At 44.0% G+C, this 23,889-nt stretch overlaps 2 protein-coding genes across 4 annotated transcripts; both read right to left on the bottom strand.

The window, feature by feature from the left end:
• Nucleotides 1–223: 223 nt before the first annotated feature.
• Nucleotides 224–8,090, bottom strand: TMEM50B (transmembrane protein 50B). The gene is made up of 6 exons (XM_082304052.1): nucleotides 7,978–8,090; nucleotides 7,594–7,706; nucleotides 6,545–6,612; nucleotides 5,511–5,603; nucleotides 5,247–5,304; nucleotides 224–2,810 (listed from the first exon to the last, which is right to left on the bottom strand). Exons 1-6 carry the CDS (start codon nucleotides 8,074–8,076, stop codon nucleotides 2,765–2,767), a joined length of 477 nt encoding a protein of 158 aa, XP_082160178.1. The 5' UTR covers nucleotides 8,077–8,090; the 3' UTR covers nucleotides 224–2,764.
• An 11-nt stretch (nucleotides 8,091–8,101) lies between these two features.
• Nucleotides 8,102–23,879, bottom strand: DNAJC28 (DnaJ heat shock protein family (Hsp40) member C28). Of its 3 annotated transcripts, XM_082304047.1 has the most exons (3): nucleotides 23,411–23,873; nucleotides 20,890–22,009; nucleotides 8,102–8,153 (listed from the first exon to the last, which is right to left on the bottom strand). In XM_082304047.1, the coding sequence occupies exons 2-3, from the start codon at nucleotides 21,954–21,956 to the stop codon at nucleotides 8,132–8,134; spliced, it is 1,089 nt and encodes a 362-aa protein (XP_082160173.1). In that variant the 5' UTR covers nucleotides 21,957–22,009; nucleotides 23,411–23,873; the 3' UTR covers nucleotides 8,102–8,131. The 3 variants fall into 3 exon arrangements, with proteins under 3 accessions (XP_082160173.1, XP_082160172.1, XP_082160171.1); XM_082304046.1 differs by lacking the exon at nucleotides 8,102–8,153 and having other exon boundaries at nucleotides 20,685–22,009; nucleotides 23,853–23,879; XM_082304045.1 differs by lacking the exon at nucleotides 8,102–8,153 and having other exon boundaries at nucleotides 20,685–22,009.
• Nucleotides 23,880–23,889: the final 10 nt, after the last annotated feature.

Here is a 23,889-nt window from a genome sequence, read left to right as displayed (position 1 = left end):
TTGTTTAAAAAAAAAAAAAGCTGCTTTATTTGCAAATGACTTTTTCAAGTTACTTAGGTGTGTTGATGAACCTGGTCACTGTCAGAGCTGTGGGCTGTTGGAGGTAGTGCTGTTCCACCCCTTTCAGGAATACACAAAACTAGCATGAAAAATCAGTAACTATTTTTTTTTTCCTAAAAGCTTCATGAGATTGTTTCCTCATAGGACTAATGTAATTACTTGTGATGAGGCAATATGCCAAGACAACGCTGCTATCTGAAGATGTAGTCATACTTCAAGTCAGGTAAGAATTTTCAAGTCAGCCACAAGCTGCATAATACCTCCTTTTAAGTTCAACCCTGTTCTTTTTATATACCGTGCTGTAAACAAACACACACAGAACCACAGGCTTGCAAAAGGGCCAACCTAAATGCCTAACCAAGGACATAAACGAGGCGGCAGTTAAAACCTCTCCTGTGACTATTTACCAATACAGCGTGCAACTTCCTGACTAAGTCCTACACCAGGCTTCTGTTAGAGAGAGTTGTTACTAAATATTTTTACAGGCCAAAGTGAGGAGTAACTAACTCAAGGGTTATCTTCACAACTGCCAACTGTAGCAGGCCAAGGCACTACCCAAGATGAGCCATCCCTATCCCCCCTGGCCTGCGCTGCAGCTACCTGTGGCATAAAAGCGGACCTCGGGATATTCTGAATGAAGCCGGCGTGGCTCTTTCTTGCACTGCGCCTGCTTTCAGCTCAGGATCCCGGAAAAGGCACGTGCTCAAAGCTGTCTCTTTTCTCCCCTTGGCAGCTGTACAGAGAGCACGACCATTCCAGTTCTCTAAAACCAGAAGGGATGGTCAAGAAATACTCGCAAGAAAGCAAACTTCTGGCAGAAAACGCAGGTAACCTCAGAAAGAAGCGCTCACCCTGCTCTTAAGGAAACTGGTTTTGAACCAGGAGCTTGCATTAAAGCACGCTGTAAGAGTTCTTCCAGAGTCCAACACTGAGCTTGTGCTGTGCAAGATACTGCAAATGGGATTAGTTACAGGCTACGTTTGTTTCTCGCTTAGTAAAAAAGCCAACAGACATTCCCAAGCTCCTAAGCAAGAACCTGACAGACCTGAAAACAAAAACCTTGGTTTTACTTATTAGCTGGTGTAAGACTTGCTTAAAGGGCAGTACTACTTGGGCTATGAAGCACTACTGTACAATCACCTTGTGAAGTTCACTACTTTGAGAACGTAAGATCAAGTTTATTGCAGTTTTCTGAAATTACAACCAAACGGACAACTTACTTATGTACAAAGCTGTGATTACCACCAGCGAATCTGTCGTAACTCACTGCAGGATGGCGCAATCGGGATGAAGTTAGTCTGGCCAGTAGCACAATTTCAGCTGCAGTATTTGCTTCATATTCTGTCCACTGGAGAGATTCCCACAAGGGAGCAATTAGATGACTAACGGCTTACAGTAACCATGCACGGAAGTTACGTTCTGCAGCTTACTACCATTTGGTCAGCGATCTTGATACATGGAAAGTTATAAAAGCTTTTAGACACAAGGTAGATTCAAATGCTTTAAAAAAACACATAGAACTCATAAGATAGATAAGGAAGTCACCAACAGCAAGATGAATATGCAAGGTCAGTCCAAAGCTATAAAACACCATTGTTCTCCCTTTCTGTATACTCCAGCGAGAAGAAACTGGATTTCAGTAATGGAAGCATTCCCATAAAGTGCCCGTGAAATTTAGGAGATAGATAAATACATTTTAACTGGGGCAAACAGCAGTCCTGAAACTGGCAATTATTTCAAGATTGTGAGCAAGAAATACATCTACTCTATCCCCACTTGAAACGCTCACCTTTTAAATAGAAAAAGTAACAGGCAGCAGGATAACTGTTTGTTTATCAGCAAAAAGCTTCCCCTGAAGAAAATTACACTAGCATAATTTTGAAGATGTTAGTCTGACTCTCATTTATTCTTTACATTCCTTAAGTACGGCTGGCACCAGTTTGTTGGTTTTCTTTTTATTCTAATATCAGTAAATACGTTAAATACTAATTGGTATCGATTACACTGAACAGCATGAAATTAATTCTAAGGACAGTGGTGCTACCAGATGTCATTTGTGCTATAGCAATCAGAAGTCAAGAAGGGTTTGATTTGCCATGCAGAACCTGCTTAATATAGGGCCTTGTTTAAAAATTCCTAACCTTTTACAAAAAAATAGCTACTTTTTATATTTTTCTGAACAGTTATAGAAAATTCTTAAAATCAGCTCTTATCTCAGCGTACAACAGAAGTTGCCCTCGTTGGACACAGGCTTGGCTGGGGCACTTCCAGGCGCTGACCACTCCCTCGGGTTGCGCAGGCAGCCCTTGCTGGCAGCCCGTGCTCACCTACGCGTAGGAGTAAGAACCCCTCCTACAGGGTACGGGCTTCCTCCTGCGTGCTCACTCGTAGTTCCACTGAAGTCTCTGACGCACGCGGAGGCTGGGAAGATCGAGTCTTAGGAGTTGATGGAAACCCATGTATGTGAGGAAATAAGCCTAAAGATCTCAGAAAGAAAGCCTGACGTTCCCTTTTTAAGATATATACAGTCATATGTACATATTCACAAATCTGTCCGGTGAAAAGAGGGAGCTTATTACAGAAACTGTAATTTGTCTCAGTTCATACAATTTAGAAAGCAAAACAAGAACAAATAAATGTAAATATATCTACATACATAGTACGACAGAGCAACTATGGAATAGACAATGCTACACGTGACCTCTCATCCCCATAACTCTTCCGTTCTTCCAAACTTGTAGATCAGAGTACTAAAGGGGGGAAGAAAAAAAAAAAAAAAGAAAAAATACCAGACCATACATAAGGCGGAAAAGGCAATTTTAATAGTATCCTTACAATCTTATACTATCTATACTGCAAATCAACATCCCTCCAGTAACCTAAACTTTTATTCAAGTCAGTATCTGGGTTTTGTACTTCTCTTTCATTTACCATGCATTGCTAAAACTATGAGATCCAGCTGAAGCGACTGCTCAAATAAGAAAACAGCCAGTCTCACAGTAACAGCAGCTGCCCTTCTGCAGAAAAAAAATCTGGTATTAAAGATATCCTGGGACCGATCCACAGAGTTACAGAGCAGCAAGTCTCATCCTGGCACCTGGCAATCAGCTGAACATAATGCAACGTGCTAGAATGGAATCTAAGCAATGCAATTTTTATGAGCAAATCAGAAAGAATATTGATCCTGTGGTGGATAAGTGAGATCCACATTACAATTTGATTTCCAAAATTCCTTTTATAAGGTTGGATGCAATTAAATATTGTCATGAATAAAAAAAAAAAAAAAAAAAACAACAACTTTGAGGGAACAAAACTAAGCATGATTTCCTTATTGTTCCTTATACTTTAAATTTCTTTCTTCTTATAGCCAACAAACAGGTGGTAAAGAAGGGCACAGTCATACTAAATCATAAGAGAATGAAGAGGGAGGGAAATGAGAAATACTGACACTGAGAACAACAATAATAAGCAATGATAAGTGAAACAAGCCAGACACCTGGGCAATTAACTACAGAAGAGAACTACTAATACAGCTTGTCAAACTAAGTAAAAAAAAACTGGTGAAGTAACAACCGGGGCTGAAGCACAAGTCCTGGAGGAGACACAAGGTTGAGGGAATAAGAGACATGATGGAAGAACACTGACGGAAGAGAATCTGATTCAATCAAAACAGGTTTTGGATAAGGACACTGAGGCGGGCATCGGTGACTGACCCGGCTCTGAGCTAAGGAAAGGAGTCTACGGCAATGGATGGACTTACAAATGGTACTGCCTAAAGTGCGTGGTGCGATCAAAAACAGACTTTTTTTTTTTTAATAAAAAGGTTGTAATTTGTCTCATAGCTTATACCTAGAAAACAAATTTTAGAAGACAAAAGAAAACAAATAAACAAAGATCTATCTGCAGACAGAGTACAACAGAAACTAAGGCAAGACACTTTCAGAAACAAAAAGCAGCTTCACAAATAAGTTCATCAAACTACTGAAATAAGACTAAAGATTTCAGGCATGGTGAAACTATTCTCAAAAGCCTGCCTTCACCAGCATCACATTTCCATCACATGCAAGACTACAGAAGAGATTTAGGAACTGCTATTTTCTGCAAGAACGTAACTGATTTTCCAAACAGGGAAGCACAGTGGGGTCAGTCGCTCTGGCTCACTGCAAAGCACTTGATATGGTACCGGAAGGAAAATTGTTAGCACGGTCATTTAAGTGGGTAAGAACTTGCAAAAGAGGAGGTTACGTGAACTTTTTCAGTGACCAATCTTGGAACTTACGCTATTTAATGCTTTCATTGTCTTTTATTAATTAATAAAATTCATGGATTGCAGAATGCATTATACATATAAAAAGAGTTAGTACAGATACAGATAGTTTCAAAGGGTCATATAATACACTTAATGATATTAAGTGTAATAAAAGACAGATTTAAGTGTAGTATTACAAAACATACCATCATGCTCCTAGAAAAAAAAGGTATCACTCTTCATAACTGAAAGCTCATCCAGTAGCAACAAAGTTAGGTGTATCAGTTATCAGATAACTGAGCCATTGGTATGATATAGTCAAGAAAAGGGCAATAGCCTCTCCTACCTAGTGCCATTCGGATATATGGCAAGGTGTTTGTAGCACAGAGATGAAAGCATTATTGCCATTACCCAAAGACGCTGACAATATGTCACCCAGAATACTGTCTATCTCCTTGGTCATCCACCTTCTAGAGGTGTAAATTCCATGAGACCAGAAAGAGCTGGACTAACAGGAGCATGAAGGGAACAAAGAGCCTCTCAGGGGCTGAGAAGGGGTAAGGAAAAGACTATTTCTAAGCACTGGACCAAAGGGAGTAAAAAAAAGCAGCAGAGTAAAAAAAAAAATATAATTTTTAAGAAATCGTTTGATCAGTTTATGCATTGAATAATATCACATCAGTTCTCTGAAGAACGTCAGTTTATTCAGTGACCCAAGAGGTCCCTTTGTCACCCTCCTCAAGTAAAGGTCAGGCTGGGTAATAAATGGAAACATGGAAGGTCCTGCATTAAGAGCAGCAAACTCCACATTTTGAAAGGTCAAGCCTGGAGTCAGCCTCCAGCTTTCAGAAATTGTTTTCCAGGAATATCAATGTGCACGGAAGCAGGTAAGTGAGACACCCCTTTGGAAGGGGGGAAATTGACCCAGATAACTTACCTGAAAAATATCAACGCATTTTGGAAAAACACTGCTAATCCAGGGTAAACATTAGTGTCTGCAAAGTAAGTAACAAAGGAAAGATTAAGCTCTTCTGTATTGGAAGGTGTATTTAAAACACTATGCATAGTATAATCCACTGACTACAAAACTAGATGGTATGGCTCTGACAAGAACAGACCGCACGCTTCCATTCTTCTGGATTTTCTGCCTTTCAGCTGACAGCAAAAGTACATTTCTATACGTGAAAATAAACAAACTTACTCTGTGTAACGTATGCTCCAAAAAGAATCCACATTGAAGCAATAAGTGAACCAAACATCAACATAAAGCCGATGAAGAGCCAGACCCGAGCACCTGCAGGAAACATTAAAATCTCTGAGAACCATGTAGAGTATTATCCATAGTGACAGATGATCCAATTATGATACAACTCTGTTATGACACAATATGTTATCTTACTGAAGGCACAAAGGGAAAGGATTAAACCCTATATCAAGGACAAGATAAACCAAAATTTGCCTTCTCTAGTAAAATACATAGTCGCCGGATTCCCTTTATTTTAGTGAGCAGACACAACTACCAGAAATTTCCCCTCATCTGTAGGGAATGCCTACAACATCACCTAACACAATTTGGAGCGGACTAATGATGAGGCACTTTGCCAAAGATACAGTGTTTCTGAGGTAAAGACGGCATTCCAATAGGGTACGTAAAACAAACCCTTCCTGTGTTTACTTCAGAAAGATATTTTCAGGTGGGCAACATCTACCATAGCTAGACATTACCTGCTGAAAAAAGAAAGATGACACCACTGAAAATCATCAACCTGCTCACTCACGGAAAAGGCAAAATATTTCTATGCAAAGATTCTCTCGAGCCGATTTATGAATGACACACAAAAAAGCATCGTACACTACTTCAAAAATCAGTAAATCCTACCAGATTTCCGGTGAGGCAGTCTACAAATCACGTGAAAACATATGCTGGCACCCACATGGAAAATAGTAAGGGAATTACGAATGAAAGCAGAGAGAGGACGGCAGGTCCACAGACACCACACAGTAGGTGACATACAGAGGAAACAGAATGTTTGTGATACATTCGAAAATAAGGCATTCTTAAGGAATGTCTGCTCCATAGCCTACCACAAGGCAGAAATTTATTTCTCCCAGCAGCTATACAGGATTTGCAGAGGTTTAACCACCACTTAGGAAAAAAAAAAAAGAAAAAAACAAACAAAAAACCACCACCTAAATAATCAGTCTTTCAACTCAGCACGATTAGAGTTAATTTACCTGTTCTTCCTAAACATCCGTCACTGTAGCTGTCTCCTCTCACCTGTGCATTTGATACAGCATTTATCCTAGGAACAAAAAAAAGTGCATACACTTCAGATTATTAGAAAATGAATTTAAAGTTATAAGTAAAAAGCTAGCTTTTTTTAAGATGCGAAAAATTCTGAGAAAATTACTTGGCATTCTGTATAGAATAAGAGACCTGTAAGATGAAAGAATTGCCCTTTTTAGTGATTGAAATATTCCTGGTCCCTTTCTGGCTGTTTAAGTTTTTAAAACATCTAAAGCCACTTCATAGGAATACTAACAGCCAGTAACACAGTGCTCTCGTGATTATGATACAAGTTGCTTTTTGATGCCTTTCCTTCACAATAAATACCACAAGTATTCAAGTGAGAGACACCCTGTAAGGACAGACAATACATTTTCTTAAAATGAGTTACATTGCTGAGGAAAAAAGCCCAGAGACTTTCAGATACCAAGTGTTAAGAAGCTCTTGCATATCCAAATGCATCCTTTTTTCTCACCAATATTGTACGATTCAATAAAAGCTATTACTTCTTGTTCATTTACATCTTTATAACAATAGCTATAATACTACTACCTCTCCCATTTGAGGAAGTTTTGGGCCAGAGACAGCTGTAAAAATTATTTAAAAACAGTGTAAAATGCAGTCAAATGTTTTATATTGAGGTAAGGAACTGGGCAGCGTTACATGAATTTTGATCTAGGAATCTAAACACTTATTACAGAAAGCCACTTGCATAAAGAAAGGTCTGCTTTCTTACATTCAGCCAAAGTGCATACAAAAAGCAATTTACCCTGGGGATAGACAGAACAATGAATAAACAGACTACAGTCAGAAACAAAGGCCACAGGTAAAGGAAAAAAAGGCCTTTACATTGCCCTGCAAAAAGATACGACAAGATTAGTCATAAGTAATTTATAACTCAGTGATTCAAAGTTTTATTGTATACCGTACTGTCTAGTAAAAACTGTGTTTAACAGCTCATGTTTATTTTATAAGAACTCCCTTTATATACACTTACATGAAAAAAGCTAGTGTTGAAAACACCCCACAGGTATGGAACGCATGGTTCATTTGTTCTGGCTTAGGGTAAACTACTGCAGCATCTATCATTATCCACCAACCTGTGAAAAACTAGAAATAAAACAGAGCAGTATTATGAGGCCGGAAAGGAACAGAGACAGGCACGCAAACCATGGCAAATGTTCACGCATACCATTGGTTTAATTGCCTTTTAACAAATATAAACTATTCTAGAAAGTTACTAACTTAAAAGTTAAGGAAATATACTGGATTAAGGTGCAGTTACAGAGTGAACCTTCACAACATATGAAACAAAAATGTAACTTTGTCGTACTTTCAAATTTGTCAACACAGTTGTGACTCACATCCTCCCAAAACTTACCAATACACCTGCAACTATTGAAGCGATGGCGTTCCTTCTTTCGCTCCAGTCAATGCACTCACATTCTGGCCATCGGAAGTTGTCCAGGAATCCAGCCATTGCCTCGAAGATTAGGTTGCCCTTCTTATTTTGTACTTATACACGCATTCTTCCATTAACAACCGCGTCCTAAATACCTGAAACACAGCCAAAGATGCATTTAATACAAAATAGTAAAATCTTGAGATGTTTGACAACTGTCATGAGACATCTTTACAATATGTTTTGTTTTGTTTTTTTACAGAATTAAGTATTCCACATACTCTATGGATTCTATATTGAGCTATATTCCAAGAACCTACCTTACAAAGAGAATTACAAAATCAAATCACCCCACGACCCAAAAACTTATGCATTACATATAAATTATCGTATCTGAAACAGAAAAGAAATTAAATAGAATGCACTGTTTGTTCAAATGTACAAAACACAAAAATAAAAGCAAGCAAAAAAGCAGGAGAGAAAAAGCAAATATTTCAATCTAAGTTTCATCTTCAAACCATAATCCTCTCTCTGGCATCAGCAGTTAAAAAAAGGAAGCCACACATAACAGGGCTCCATACGCAGACCAGGACTTGGTCTTTCAGTCACGCCAAGGAACCTTGCGTAAGATACCCATACTTCCAGTCTCCAAATAAGACAGATAAGACAGTGCCTTTCTCACACAGGGAAGAAGGAATCAATTCAGTGAATCAACTAATACCAAGGGTAAAGAATGCCCTGCTTCACAGAGAGAGGATCACACAAAACTTTAAATACAGGAAGGCGAAAGTAAAGTTAATTAGTGCTACAAAGTGACGACTGAAACAACACAGTTCTCCAACAATTTGGTGAGACAGTAGCTGTGAAAGATTCTGCACTACACTACATCTATTCTCACACCATAAGACGATTAGCATATATAGTTGGAGCGTCAGAGGTTAAAATACTTAGTTTCTCTATTGAGCAGTGACTCACAACCACTCTTAATGCCACTCTATTTTGCTTTAGTATTGTCAACTTCTGTATTTTCCCCAATCTGCCATACATAATTTCCAGCTACTTGTTAAAGGCTAACAACGGACAAATGTCCCTTACAATTATATTACAGGAAAGACTGATGTAGAACATTTTTCTGGTTAGTATCAGTAATTAAAAGTCCACACTAAGAAGTAAAATAAACAAACATATAAACAGAGTTTGCCTACACTACAAACAGAGGCCACCTTCTACAAATAAGATAAAAAAATCTGTCCTCTTGAATCTAGTTCCAGAAGTCCATCCGTAGTTATGATGCTATCTTAAAGCATTAAAATCAATCACTCAATTCCAAAATTATTTTACTTTTGCATAATACCTGGGGTCTACCATATAGTTATTTTCCGAGATTACACTTTTACCTAGCGATTTTCAGATCCCTATTCTTTCTACAACTTTCACACAGAATTGCCATTACAGATTTACGACTGCTCCTACAGCCCTCTCTTCTTTTCCACTCTTAAAATGGCTCCATCCGTACTTTATTTGTTCCTCTTCAAACCCTGAATGTGCCTCTTCCTCATCCTGCAGTAATCCCTCCCTTCCCCTCCCAGCTCCTTGCCCACCCACACTGGAACAGAGCTCATGGTTCCCATTGCTGTCGCCACTACCGACTCCATGGCTCTCGCCCTGCGATGCGGCTGGCCAGGAAACGGACAAACGTGCTGCACCATTTCTTCTCCCCACAGAACACAACGGTGGTTATGTCAAATCTGCCAAAGTCCTTATCTTGCCTGTAAATACACTTCCAGTCATTTTCAGAATGACCAAAGCTATATTTCTTCAAAGCTGTATTTTCCTTAGGAATTTTTTCCCCATAACGGAGCGTTTAAATAGCATTAACATGTCTAAATAAAATCACCGCCTTCAAACATAATGTAAAGTTCTACTGCAATTCAGAAAGCAGGTCAAGAAAAGCCACTGGAAAAAATTATTTCAGATATGTCAACAACAACAGAAATTATTTTTCACCCCCTACTTGGATGCCATCCAGAGGTACCCGGACAGGCTGGAGAAATGGACTGAATGGGAACCTCACGAAGTTCAACAAGGGGAACTGCCCAGTCTTGCATCTGGGGAGGAACAACCCCACGCACCAGTAGGTGCTGGGGGCCGCCCAGATGGAAAGCAGCTTGGCAGAAAAGGACCTGGGGGTCCTGGTGGACACCAAGTTGAGCATGAGCCACCGATGTGCCCTTGCTGCAGAGAAGGCTACCGGTGTCCTGGGCTGCATCAGGCAAAGCACTGCCAACAGGTCAACAGAGGGGATCCTTCCCCTCTCCTCAGCACTGGTGAGGCCACACCTGGAGCGCTGTGTCCAGTTCTGGGCTCCCCAGTACAAGAGAGGCATGGACACGCTGGAGAGAGTCCAGCGAAGGGCCACGAAGATGATGAAGGGACTGGAGCATCTCTCCTGTGAGGGGACTGTTCAGCCTGGAGAAGAGAAGGCTCAGGGAGATCTTATCAATGTGTACAAACACCTGAAGTGCGGGTGCAAAGAGGACGGAGCCAGGCTCTTTTCAGTGGTGCCCAGCGGCAGGACCAGAGGCAATGGGCACACACTGAAACACAGGTGGGTCCCTCTGAACATCAGGAAACACTTTTTCACCGTGAGTGTGGCCGAGCACTGGCACAGGTTGCCCAGAGAGGCTGTGGAGCCTCCAGCCTTGGAGATATTCACAAGCCATCTGGACACGGTCCTGGGCAGCCAGCTCTGGGTGGCCCTGCCTGAGCAGGGGGTTGGACGAGTGCTCTCCAGAGGTGCCTTCCAACCTCAGCCCTTCCGTGAGCCTGTGTTACTTAAGAAATAGCCTGCTAAATTCTTGGATGACTTCATGAAAGAAATCTTCTTACTCCTACAAAAACGCTCCAGTTCAAAAGGCTGAAATGAAATGAAAAAATTCATTCCCTTCTATGATTTAAAAGGAACAGACAGTTTGTTTGGCCAGCTAATATAGTGTCCTGGTTTCGGCTGGGATAGAGTTAATTTTCTTCCTAGTAGCTGGTATAGTGCTGTGTTTTGGATTTAGGATGAGAATAATGTTGATAACACGCTGATGTTTTAGCTGTTGCTAAGTAGTGCTTACACTGGTCAAGGACTTTTCAGCTTCCCATGCCCTGCCAGCGAGAAGCTGGGAGGGGGCACAGCCAGGACAGCTGACCCAAACCGGCAGAAGGGCTGTTCCATACCGTAGGACATCATGACCAGTATATAAACTGGGGGGAGTGGGCTGGGGGGCAGCGATCACTGCTCGGGGACAGGTTCGGCATCCATCAGAGGGTGGTGAGCAATTGCATTGTGCATCACTTATTTTATTAACCACTATTATTATTTTCCCTTCCTTTGCTGTCCTATTAAACTGTCTTTATCTCAGCCCATGGGTTTTACTTTTTTTTTTCCCCCAATTCTCTCCCCCATCCCACCGGGGACGGGGGGGAGGGTGAGCGAGCAGCTGTGTGGTACTTAGTTGCTGACAGGGGTTAAACCACAACATATAATTAAGCCAACTTCCAATCCAAAACCTGACTAGCATTTATCCTAGTAAAACCCTTTCAACTTTGCCAAGTCAGTAATGATAAACGTTATGGATACCATACATTGCACAAAAACCTGTCTTAATTATTAAGTGTTTTTTAAACACTAGGTGACAAACCAGAGGCATTGCCCTCACTTCAAAAACCTGAGACAAAATCTCTTTCAATAATTAATTGTATTGGACATCAAACGGAGTTTTCTCCACAACTGCATTAGCAACAAACGAGTGAAGCTAGGGAGACTAGAAAAAGTTGATTTTTTTTCTTTAATACCCTCTAAGATACAGGGCAACCTTCTGCCAAAGTGTATTATTTTATCAGAAATTGTATTTTTGGTGCTTCATACTGGCTCACAAACCTGCACTTTGCTTTAACCTTATCTTTGTCCTCAGGAGAGAAGCATCCTATATAATGTGAATAGGCGAGATAAACACTATCTGCTGGCAGCCTTTCTACAGCGAAGACCAGTAACTGACAACACAATCCTCCTGTTTCACGGGAATAAGATGACAAACACAGAGAAACAAGGCGCAGAGGATTTGTAACAGAACACAGACAAGAAGTCTAGAATTATTTCTACACACGTCTAATGCCAGAAACTAGCTTTGATTTCACAAAGAAAGCTCCGCGCTAGAGCAGGCACGCAAGAATACGATTGGCAATAAAAGGAAACAGAGGTGCTAATGCAGCTGCTGTTTTTCTAAGATGATCTAAACATTAACCGATGCCATTCAGAGTTCTGCAAAGGAGTCTTTCATAGAGGTATTTCAAGAGAGCCCTACTTAACAGTAAAAATCATTAAACATTTCTCTCACTACTGACATAGCTCCATATGTGTACAGGCTACACAGTGATACAGGACTAAAAAGCAGTGATACACCATTTCTTCCAGTGTTACTAAATGTGCCTCTGCAACCAAGGTGCGGCTATTCCTTTCTTTGAGAGAGGACAAGGCCACCTCTGACCAAATGGACACCCGACTGAGGGCACCCACGTGTAGAGGGCACGACAAACAAGGGCTGTGGGGTTTCCATAAATAAGGATGGCGGGAAGCAGACTGCAGGATGCCGGAACAATTCATCCAGCCTCAAGTCCAACCAACTACTTTCCCACGCTCTATTTAGAAGGTAAGCATAGTGCATAGATTACTGGAAGGACAGACAGTACAGAGGCAACCCGAATGCAACAGGATGGCCACCCTCTCACAAGTTGTTAAATAAGCACCCAGTTATTATACAATATTGGTTTTAATACGCTAGAGGGAAGAGATACACTGATACGCTAGAAGTAAGGGATGAGAGGGACCTTGACAAGCTTGAGGACTGGGACCGTGCAAACCTCGTGAACAAGGCCAAGTGCAAGGTCCTGCAGCTGGGTTGGGACAATCCTCAATGTCAGTACAGACCTGGGGACGAATGGAATGAGAGCAGCCCCGTGGAAAAAAAGGACGTGATCCGGCAATGCGCACTTGCGGTCCAGAAAGCCAATTGTATCCTGGGCTGCATAACAAGAAGCAGGTGGAGGGAGGTCATTCTCCCCCTCCGTTCCGCTCCGTGAGACCCCACCGGGAGCACTGCATCCAGCTCTAGGGTCCCCAGAACAAGAGAGACGTGGGCCTGTTAGAGTGGGTCCAGAGGAGGGCCACAGAAATGTGGGCCTCCCATTTGGGAGGGCTGGAACACCCCTCCTAGAAAGAAAGGCTGAGTGAGAGTGAAATGTTCAAGGCCGGGCTGGATGGGGCTTTGAGCAACCTGATCTAGTGAAAGATGTCCCTGCCCATGGCAGGGGTGGTTGGACTAGATGATCTTTGAAGGTCCCTTCCAGCCCAAACCATTCTGTGATTCAATGATCATGTTCCATGCAACATGATCAACATCTCTCAACAGCTCTCAACACCCCTAGCAAAAAAGGAAGACAATAATAAGCTATATTTCAACTGTGAAAGACCTGTGACATTGTGAAGCTGGGTCTCCACCAAGACCACAAGAGCTAAGCTAAAGTTTATGCTCATATGGGTTAATATGGACACATACAAGGGTTTTAGCCCAATTATATCCTACTACACAGTCAGAAAACTCTGACAAAGACAGATACTTTCAGCTGAACTTTCTTACCTGAATAAAGGTACAAAACTCTCTCTTGGTTTCAGCTTTTACATCCACATACTTCACAGCAAGGAAACAGGTAAAACCCCTTGCATTAGCTGTCCTTCAATGCCCTTCCTACAGCCTGTCTCCTCCCCTTTTCCAAGGGCAGACAGGTTCTCCTACTGCTCTCAGGAAACATTCTCACTCATGTCCAACAACCAGAAAGACAAGAACACTTGCAAGAACTGGTGACTGAAGAACTAACAAGAACAGTTATACTCCCTGTAAAAATAAAACTCGGTAGACACTAGCACTCAGGTTAAAACAACCAGCATATTATTCAGACAAATGAAGTGAAATAAACACACAAGAATCAGAGCTCAAAATTTTCATCTGAAAATCAGTTTCTCGCTCCCAAAATGAACTGATTTCACTTGAACAAAATATTAAAAGCAGCTGCAAGAAAATACAAAAAGTCTGCAAAAAGTCTTAGGCTGCGCAAGGGCCCTGGAATACCGTCAGGTTAGCAAAGAAGAGAACCTCCTATTTCCAAAGAAGAAAGTAAAAGATACACGGGAGGAAGAGAAGAAATTTAAAGTCAAGAAGAAAACCCTATTTTCCTCAAAGAAGACAGCATCTTCCACAAGCACCCAATCGGAATATGCTTTAAGCCACATACTTTCCCCATATGCGCATACTACAAAAAGATATTTGGCATGGTCGCTGTAAGGAGCCGATGTGAACATTTCTATCAAGTCCACCGTCATTTTTTAAAGGGGAATCTTTAGACCCCTCACTCACTTCAGTAATTCCATGCAGTTTCACTTTCAGTTTCCCCTACACCATAGCACTATGCTATATTGTCTAGTTTTCAAGTATTACAGAAAGACGGAAGGAGGAAAGAAATGAACTTCTACAAAAATAAGGCTGTGTGGCAAAATCATTAAACAGGCGATCACCTTACACGAATCTGTGTGACGCTCAGCCCTAGAGCAATGTCACCGCTGCCTACAGCAAGTATTCTTTAAGAGCGTTATTAAAGTTTGAGGACTTGAGAGCGGCAGAAAAAAAGATCAATTCCGCAATTATCCACAGGCCTATTTTTGCTCATAACCGTATACTATGTGCATCAATATTTCTTTAATGGGCTTAAGCCATGACAGGGCAGTGCGAGGCAGAATCCCAAAGCTGCAATCAAAGTCCTGGCAGTAATCGCCACGCTAAGGGCAGCATTACTTAGAAAAAAATAAGTACATTTTTTAAAAATTTCACCTAGGGCTCTCAAACTTCCCGCTCAGTCCCACCGCCTCCTTTCCCAGATGCGGACGAGGGCAACCTGAGGAAGACCTGGCTGTGGCCCTGCACCGGGCAGGGACGGGCCCTGCCGCCCCCCCGGGCCACTCCGGCAGCCGGAGCCGGGCCCGCCGCTCCCTGCGGCAAAAGGTCACGGCTCCGGCGTGAGGGGCAGGGCAGGGCAGCGCGACCGGACACACCCCCCCCCCCCGCCCCGAGCCCCTTCGCGCTGCCCCGCAGCCGCCTCAGGCCAGCACCGGGCCGGGACCGACAGAGCCGCCCCCGGGCTCCGAGCGCGGGCGGAGGGAAGCGCCGCTGCTCCCCGCGGCTCGGCTCGGGGAGGCGGGGGGAGGCGGCTCGGGGCAGCGGGGCGCGCCAGGGCCGTTGGCCGGCGGAGGCAAGCGGGCACGCGCTGCCGCCGGACCCCGGTGTCCCGCGCTACCTTCCCGCCACCGCCCCCCCCCCGCGGCCCCTCACCCCCCCCCCCCCCCCGCCCCGCGCGGCAGGAGACCAACGGCCGCACGTACCCCCCGTCCTGGGCGAGACTCTTCCGCCTGCGGGCAGCGGGGGTGGGGGGCAGAGACCCGCGAGCGACGCGGCCGCCCGCCAATCGGCAGCTAGCGCTCCGCGTCACCGGAGGCTGGGTGAGGACGGGCCGCCGCCATTGGCCGACGCCGCAGCCCACGCCAGCCACGGGAGCAAGGGGCGGCGGGAGGGGCCGGCGCAAGCCCCGCCCCTTTTCTTCCCGGGCGGGGGGGACCCCCCCCCCCTTGCCCCGCCCCGGGCCGGGGCGCCGCACCGGCCACCGGCCGCCTGCCGCCGCCTCGTCGTGCCCGCCGTCCCCGGGGCGCCGTCCCGCGAGCGAAGCAGAGCGCACCAAGCTCAGCAGCTCCCGAGCAGCCCGCAGGCTGCCACGCCCGCGCTTCACCCCAAAACGCCGCGGCCCCGTGGCTCCTTCAGCGCCACCGCGCGGCGCCGCTCTCCCCGGGGTCCCCGCGTACCTGCCGCGGCCCGGCACAGCCCAGGGCGCTCCCGCCCGCGCCGGCTGCGCAACGGCGGCGAACGCATGTCGGCTAGCGACGGGGTTGTGAATGTGCCCGAACCACACACAACTGACCCCAAATCGCTGACTCTCAGCGATTCGATCCTCTTTTTTCTGGACTTCTGGCCTATTTCGCATCAGAGCACTGGAAAGAGAGACGCGCCAGCACCAGAGGTACCTTAAGAACGAACCCTCTTCTCATAAAATACAGACTGTTGCCTGTCGTAAGAGAGTTGATGTCAAGATTTTAGAGATACTAAGAGAGAACGCTGCAATTTAATTAACATAAGTATTGAAGTTAGGAAACTTGTCTTGAAAATTCACGCTCTGGTAAGATAAAAAAAAATACAGAATCAATCTGAAAAGCGAGAAGTAGAAACTTCGGAGTGGAACAGGATGCACGAAAAAAGAGGAAGGCACTTCAAGGATATTGCTCAAGAACAACGAAGGGCACCATGGGGCACTACGAAAAGGAGCGCTGAGACAGGCCCATGAAGACGCAACCGCCTGGCAACAGCAGATTCAGTTTCTCGTGAGAAGACAGTTACGCTGCGGCCCCGTGAAATCCCACTCAAAAGTTGTACCCAAGGCCCTCTACCCTCAGCTCCCCTCCCTTTTTTCCTTCAGTTATACGTGCTCAGCACTCCACCAGGTCTGGAGCTAAGCCAGAGTCTCCTGTTGAAGCAGCTCCTCCTCTCTCACCTTACCTGGCCCAGAGAAGAGGCTACCCGCTGCAGAGGATCAAGAGGAACGGCTGTTTCTTACCGGTGATGCTCAGAACCATACCACGAAGAAAAAGCCTGTGACAGAACCCTTCCCTTGCTGTTCACTGAAAAGGATCGTAGCTGATTTTTTTTGCAATTCACACGTGCCTACTCTCCAGGCTCCGTCCCTGTTAACACGTGTGCCGCCACCTTCTCACCCTCATCCGGAAGCATTACACGCTGTTCGCTTTCCCCCTCATCTCCTCTCTCCCTTCCAGGCCCTTCCCATCACCCCTCCCACCCCCCACGCGTGCACACACACATTTCTGCTTTCTTAACAGCTCATCTCAGCGGTGGGAAAGCAAACCGTGTGGTTGCCACATCCAGGGAAACATAACTGGTAGGGAAAGAACTTCAAGGGAGGCACCGCGCACCCCCTTCTCCCTCACAGCGGCAGTTTCTCCCACAAAGAATAAAGATTTACCACTTGTCTGTGTCTTAGAGCATGCCCTGCTCTTGCTGCTCCTGACTTTCACTCCTTCTCCTCAGAGCCTTCTCTGTAACTCCATGCGCATCCCGAGAGCCCTTACTGCTCTGAAACGGATAGATATCCAGCAGGCCTCAAACATTTACAGCGCCTACAGAACTCTTCAGTTTACAGGACAGCCTGAGCCGTGATTTCAGATAGCCTGCAGCCGTATGTCATCTCCTTTTATTGGAAAGCGCTACCATGTATAATTGTACAGCTTGCCAATAGTGCTTGGAAGAGCCATCAGATTGTTGGGCAAGAAACAGATTCCTCACCCTGAGAAAAACGGATACCTCAATTAGTATGTCCTAATAATAAATATAACCAATATTTTGTCTTCGTATTAAGATGTCATCTAGATAAGCCTTTACAAGCCACAAGCTGTATGGTCATTAGACCAACACACAGGGAGTTCTGGGAATAAGCAACATGTATTTGTATCTGGAATCGGCAATAATTTCATCCTTCTGAGGTCAGCAATAAGATAACAGTTATCAACTTCAAATTAACAGTCTAGTGTCAGACAGAAAAATTACTTCTGAAGGCCATTCTCTCCTGAGTTTTTCTAATTCGTATGCAGTACCTGGTATTACTTGTTCTAGAAGTGCTGACTAAGTACTGCTCTTAAGGTTTTGTGAGCTCAGAGCAACAAAAAAAACCAGACCAGCCCTGCAAAAATATACTCCTCCGTGCACCTGGGGAAAATAAAAATTTTAATTATTTTTTTTCATCGTCATTGCCGTAAATGTTGAAGAAGTGGATTCTTGTGCCTGGCAATTTTTCATGACAACAGTGTAAGGCTGATTTAAAGTGCTGAGAGTCAGGTCACATCTACTCCATTTAAAACCAAGTAGTTTTAAAAGGAACATAAAAATCACTCGGTATGCTGACTCATCCATTATGGCAACTTAAATATTTAAAGTGCTGATACTTATCTTCATTGTGACCCAAAGCAGATTCCATCAAAGCTGGATTTATTGCATTCTGGTTTCTATTTACTCTTGTGCAATGAATTCGATTTGCCATTAGCTCTTTTTAAATCTGTCACTGCAGCAATTCAGATCCGATTCCCGTAGATCATAATAAGATTCAAAATCTTATCTTTTTAAGAGTACTACGCCAAAGGACTTCCATAAAAGTATGCTTAATTTACAGTTGTCATTAAAAGCAAGAATGCATAGATAAGTTATCGAAACAAACAGACATTCATACACACAGCTGCTAAAATGAGTGTGGAGCTTATGAGGTCAAAGCCTTCTGGTGTCACCTGGTCTAACACCACAACCTCAGTGCATCATGTCCGTGTCACAAAGGAAAGGACAGCAATCTGAACTCTTACGGAGTCTCCAGAAACAGAGGGCTGCCACGTAACCTGATTTTTCTTTCTGAACATTTAGATTGGGGCTACTTATATGGCAGATCAAGACCACACGCACATTTTATTCCCACTTCACCACTATACAGGACTTAACTCCCGTATCTGCAAGACACCCATTATTTCTTACCGTCTTTGCAAACTTGGAGAGCCGCTGAAGAGTACATTAATTACTGGCTGGCCCAACTGATCCCTGCACCGCTAGCGTGCCCCTGCCTTCTAACTGAATCTCAGCAGAAAGGAACTAATTGCCATGATCTAATCCTTTCAGCGAACACGAGGGCACGGCACAGCACGCAAGCATCCCAGCGGCATGATCTAGGGGCAACAGATCGGTCTGCACATAATGCCATTCTTCTTACTTTTGCCACCTTAATTCCCACAAAAAGGTATGTTAAAGGCAGCTGAGATTAGCCCTGTTTTCTAAAACATGATAAACATCTTGTCATGATTACTTATTTGCTGTAACACAAAGATCTATAGCGTTTACCAATAAATAAATTATATTCAATTATATTCCTAGATTATGTAATACCCTCTGACAAATGATACTTCCATTAATCCATCCTACCAACAAATATCCTTCGGCTGGGGCTGCACGGCTAGAAGGCGCGTCCCCTGGGTGGTGGATAGGGGATCCCTCTCTGGAGGGTGCACCGGATAAAACTGAAGAAGGTGCTGCGAACCAACGCAGCCTAAGGGAAGGCCACCCTGACAGAAAAACCACTGGCCCTCCAAGTCATGGGGGTTGAGCAGGAGGCCAACTACCTCCTCCCGGAAAAAAAAAAAAAAAAAGTTGCAGAAACGACGAGCATCAGAAATGGTGGGGATGGAGAAAATTGGTAACGAAGTGAGGAGGAGGAGATGGAGCTGGATCGGTCGTGTCCTGAGGGGGAAACCGACGGAAGACTGCGCTGTGGCCCTTGACTCCACAGCACGCAGCCGCGGACCGATCGAAGTGGAAGAACGATGTTCGCGCCTTGTGTGCCTCCTGGCACTGAGAGAATTCAGATCAGATCACCAACAAATAACATTCTGCCTGCACGTTAAGACCTCATCTAGATGAGAAAGAGCACAAAGACCGAAAGGAGCACATGCAGCGTTACCTGCCCAAAAGCAAACGCATTAACCCAGCCTCAGCTGGTGCTGGGGCATCTGCCACAGGATGGCTGCGATCATCACCTAGCTTTCATTTCTGAAACTCTGAGAGTGGAACTTTCCCCTCCGTGGTATACCAGAGTCCGTGGGACACCTTCCTACGGACTGGCAGGGCACTGCACAACTCCTGCACAGGTGGAGACAGCGACAGTCTGAGTCACAGAGGCATGAGGCAGGAAGGGGGACCACACAGATGCTGATACATCCAGTGACACCTTTTCGAAGGCAAAGTCCTCCAGGAAAATCAGATCATGTGGGGAGCTGAGAGGTTACTAAAGGTAAGTAAATCTTTGGCATCATGGAGATTTTCCCACCCTCCAAGCCACTGCCCAGAAACTTTAATAGTACAGCAATATTTCACGGTAAGTTCTTGATACCAATATTCTAAAATATTTAAATGGTGCAATTACTTTTGAAAATTAATATTCCCTTCTCCTCTCACGTGCAAAAAGCCCTGCGACTAGGGTACAGTTTTGGCCAGTCTTCCTTATTTGCTCGGATGCTGAGACCTCCTTCTATGTTAAAAGCCAGATCCAAAAATGGACTTCTGCAGAAGGTATAGTCCAAGTCCAGACATCCAGAACCCTCCCTTCATTCCCATTTAATTTAAGCTTGAAGAGACGACTGTACTTTTAAAAAAAATGCATGAAACCTGTCAACAATTTATGAGCTGTAAGCATTTAAATAAGAAAGGATAAAGGTCGAACAGGGCACAGCAAGACTTTCACTTCCACTTTGTCCTTAACATGTTTTTGTTATGCCTCAGTTTCACCTCCTGAAGAGATAACAGACTGTAAATGTGATTATACTCTATGCTAAAGCAAAGTGTTAATTTTGATTTAAGCAGAAGTAAAATGAGCTGCAAGAAGGTAACTGAATTTATTTGTTCCTTAACAATATTGACAAATAAATCAATTAAGCACCTGCAAGTGCACATCAGACAATCCAATTCCTTTTAACTGATGTAACAGTGGACAGCTGGATTTTACATTTTCAGTGTACCTGAAATTTCCCTAGTGCTACAAGTTTCATTAATAAAGTGCATTCAAAATTTTGACAAGACAGACGAATTAGTATTATCTTATTTCAATGTAAGGTTTAACCACTTAAATAGAGAAGACTTCCACCCAAACCTTTTAACATTTTCCTCTTCATTTTCCTTTGTGTCTGAATTAGAAGCCTCTCTGTTTTCCATCAAAGCTTCGTAAGTCTTTTGTGCTCGAACAATTTCTTTGTCTGCACTGAAGTGCACCATTTGTCTGCTCAGAATAGGAACAACTAAATTGAAGTTGTCAATTCTTTTGTTTAATTTCCTGATATCTTCTGTAAATTGCTCGCAAATACGATTCCATTGCTTTTGCCTATATGGTGTCATTGGCCCTCCAAGCTTACTTCTGGATGCCACTATGCTCTTCCTTAACTGCCCAATAGTTTCCCGTATTTCCTTCTGCATCAGGATCCACTCCGGCTGATATCCGTTGTCTATCAGAATCCTGTTCAAGTTGTGAGTCATAGGGTCGATGTGTGGACAGTCTGAAAATTTCTGCAAAGGTTTTCCTTTGCCACTGAGGTTGTCAAAGTCCCCTTTCGCCATCGATTCCTGGATGAGGTCCTCAACCAACCGTTCAACTGCCTGAGTTATCTTCACCTTTTTGCTCTGCCTCACATCTTTGGCTTTCATTAGGTCAGTCACAGCGTACTGGCTTTCAAGTCTCTGCTTCCGGTACTCCAACACTTGTTCAGTAGCACGGTCTACTCGAAATTGCATGTATTGCTTTTCTCTTTGGCTTGGTGTTCCAAAACCAACCCCTTCAAAACTCAGGTAGTGTCTATGCTGTGGCGCTTTTGATTTGAACTGATCTTCCTCCTCTTCATTATTCTCATTTGATTTCTTTTTGGTCGCCACATCACTGAGCACGACTCTGTACGCTTCTTCTACTTTCATAAATGCTTCGGAGTCAGCTGTGGTAGAACCGCTGTCTGGATGGTATTTTTTGGCAAGACTTCGATACGAGTTTCTGATATCATCAAGGGAACATCCTTCCTCAAGCTCAAGAATTTTGTAGGAGTCCTTGACATTGCTTTTAGGTTTGTAACCCGACAACGTTCTGTTGCCACAAATGTAGGGAAACGGCTTCAGGTTTCTTGGAATCATTGCTTGACGTACCATTAAATGATGCCCTACGTTGTTAGTCAGCATGACACAAAGCCACTTGCTATTTCTTCAGATGCAGCTACATTATAAACAATGACCTATAAACACATTTTTATAAAAATTGCGTTAAATATGCTTTTTCAAAGAACTTACATGATTTCTTATCTTTAACTTGTATTATTTAAAGAAATCCCTACAAAATTTCAGAACAGTATGCAATGTTCTTCTCTTTTACAGACTAATATTGAAATCTGCATTTCTTACTAATTACTATTGAAGTAGTAGTATTACAATGTAAATGAAAATTAATTCACAATATAGTTTTCTCCTGGTATGGCAACAGTAACATAGGTTTGTTTTGCTCTGCAGAATTCCCAAAAGGCCAAAGATTTATTGCCTTTCTGCAAACTCAGTGCAACGTAAACTGGAAATACGCTTTATGTTGAGCGGTAACTCTGCTGAAACGAATCTCTCCCTTTTCCTCTACACACCTACATTCAGCCGTCAATTGAATTTTCTGTTCACATACATCAGTGCCTCAAGATCTACTACCTGGTACATTCTCAAAGGATTTCATTACAGTACCCTTTTGGTATTTTGCAGCAACAACTGAAGTAGCATTCATATTATATATGAATTTAGATTAACTCTTGTATCCCAGCAGGATACAGGGCTCTCACATCCTAGTGGCCAGTCTCTTTCATTTGCGCCAGGTAAGGTTATAAATATGGAACTCAGAACAGATCAATAGCAAACAGTATCTCATTGTGTCAGGAATACCAGCGCTTCTGAATGATTTTGGGAAACAACAGAAGGAACACCTTTAGCAAATGACAACATAAGTAAGTCTTTACATAAGATCAAAAGTAGAAAAATATCATACAAACTGCACACACAATTTACCCATCAGCTAACTTCTCTTTCTTAATGCAAATCCTAAGACAAATGCCGCATACGTGGTGCTAAAGAGTCTCCTTTTGCAGATTCATCAGTGACTGCAACATATCCTTTGCTGACTTCCTTTCCAAATAAAAATCTAGGTTAAATCAAGGTTAAGTTTAAGGAATACATAGTGTTTATATGTTCTGCATATAACAAACTGCCCTTCTACACTAACCTGCCTGAAAAAGAGACAGGAAAGGAGATGTACTTGGGACCGGATGAAAGATTGGATCAATCCTGAATATTTTTGGTTGATTTTGATCCAGGTAAGGTATTAAGTCATCACCTTGTGGCTATTATAATGGACTTTTTAAAAAATTTTCATTTATTATGTAGATGAGTGATTTCTCTTCTTCAAGGTGGTTGGCAAATATGATAATTTAGTTCCATATGGCCATAAAAATCCACATAACTACTACTTGAACGGAGAGATCAATGGATACACTCTTGAAATCCAACATACTGATCAGAAGCAGCCTTTCTCACAATTCCGCAGGCTTGATTTTAAGATCTTTGTGCTTAAAAAACTGTTATCAAACTGTACGTGTAGCACTCACCCCACGGCACCGACGGGTCGAAATCCCCTCAGCCGTTTGAGTTCAGCTCTCCCCGTGGGGAGGAGACGGGGGGGGTGCGGGGGACGGACGGACGGACGGACACCAGACCGACCCCCCCCCACCCCGCAGGGCCGAGGAGGGGGGCGGCACCCAAGGGCGCGCCCCGCCCCGCCTTCCCCTCCCACGCCTCCGCCAGAGCCCCAACGGCCGCCCCCCAACCGCCGCCCCCCAACCGCCGCCCCGCGCGGGCTGCGGGGACAAGGACGGGCACCCCGAGGCGCTGTGCCGCGGGAGGGCTGAGGACAGTAGCTACCGGCATGCGAGGAGCCAGGCACTCGGCGTCCCGCCCTTAACGGCCGTTCTGTGGGGCGGGGGCGGCTCCCCGCACCGCGACGCGCACTTTCTCGCCCAGAGGCCCGCTGCCCGGCACCCCCCGCCTCACCTGCTCCCCGCCGCCGCCCGCCCTTCCACGCCGCCCG

The sequence above is a fragment of the Platalea leucorodia genome, assembly GCF_965183815.1.
Source record: "Platalea leucorodia genome assembly, chromosome: 2".
NCBI lineage: Eukaryota > Metazoa > Chordata > Aves > Pelecaniformes > Threskiornithidae > Platalea > Platalea leucorodia.
Note: the sequence above shows the minus strand (reverse complement) of the source record. Positions and strands in the feature narration are given on the sequence as shown.

What these genes read in the sequence shown, in the direction of transcription:
- TMEM50B (XM_082304052.1), bottom strand. Translation starts at nt 8,076, where the DNA reads ATGGCTGGATTCCTGGACAACTTCCGATGGCCAGAATGTGAGTGCATT. An exon ending in CGGATGTTTAGGAAGAACAG is followed by an intron (nt 5,604 to 6,544) that starts GTAAATTAACTC and finishes TGTTTCCTGCAG; the next exon opens with GTGCTCGGGTCTGGCTCTTC. An exon ending in AATGCGTTGATATTTTTCAG is followed by an intron (nt 2,811 to 5,246) that starts GTAAGTTATCTG and finishes TCCCCCCTTTAG; the next exon opens with TACTCTGATCTACAAGTTTG.
- DNAJC28 (XM_082304046.1), bottom strand. Translation starts at nt 21,956, where the DNA reads ATGCTGACTAACAACGTAGGGCATCATTTAATGGTACGTCAAGCAATG.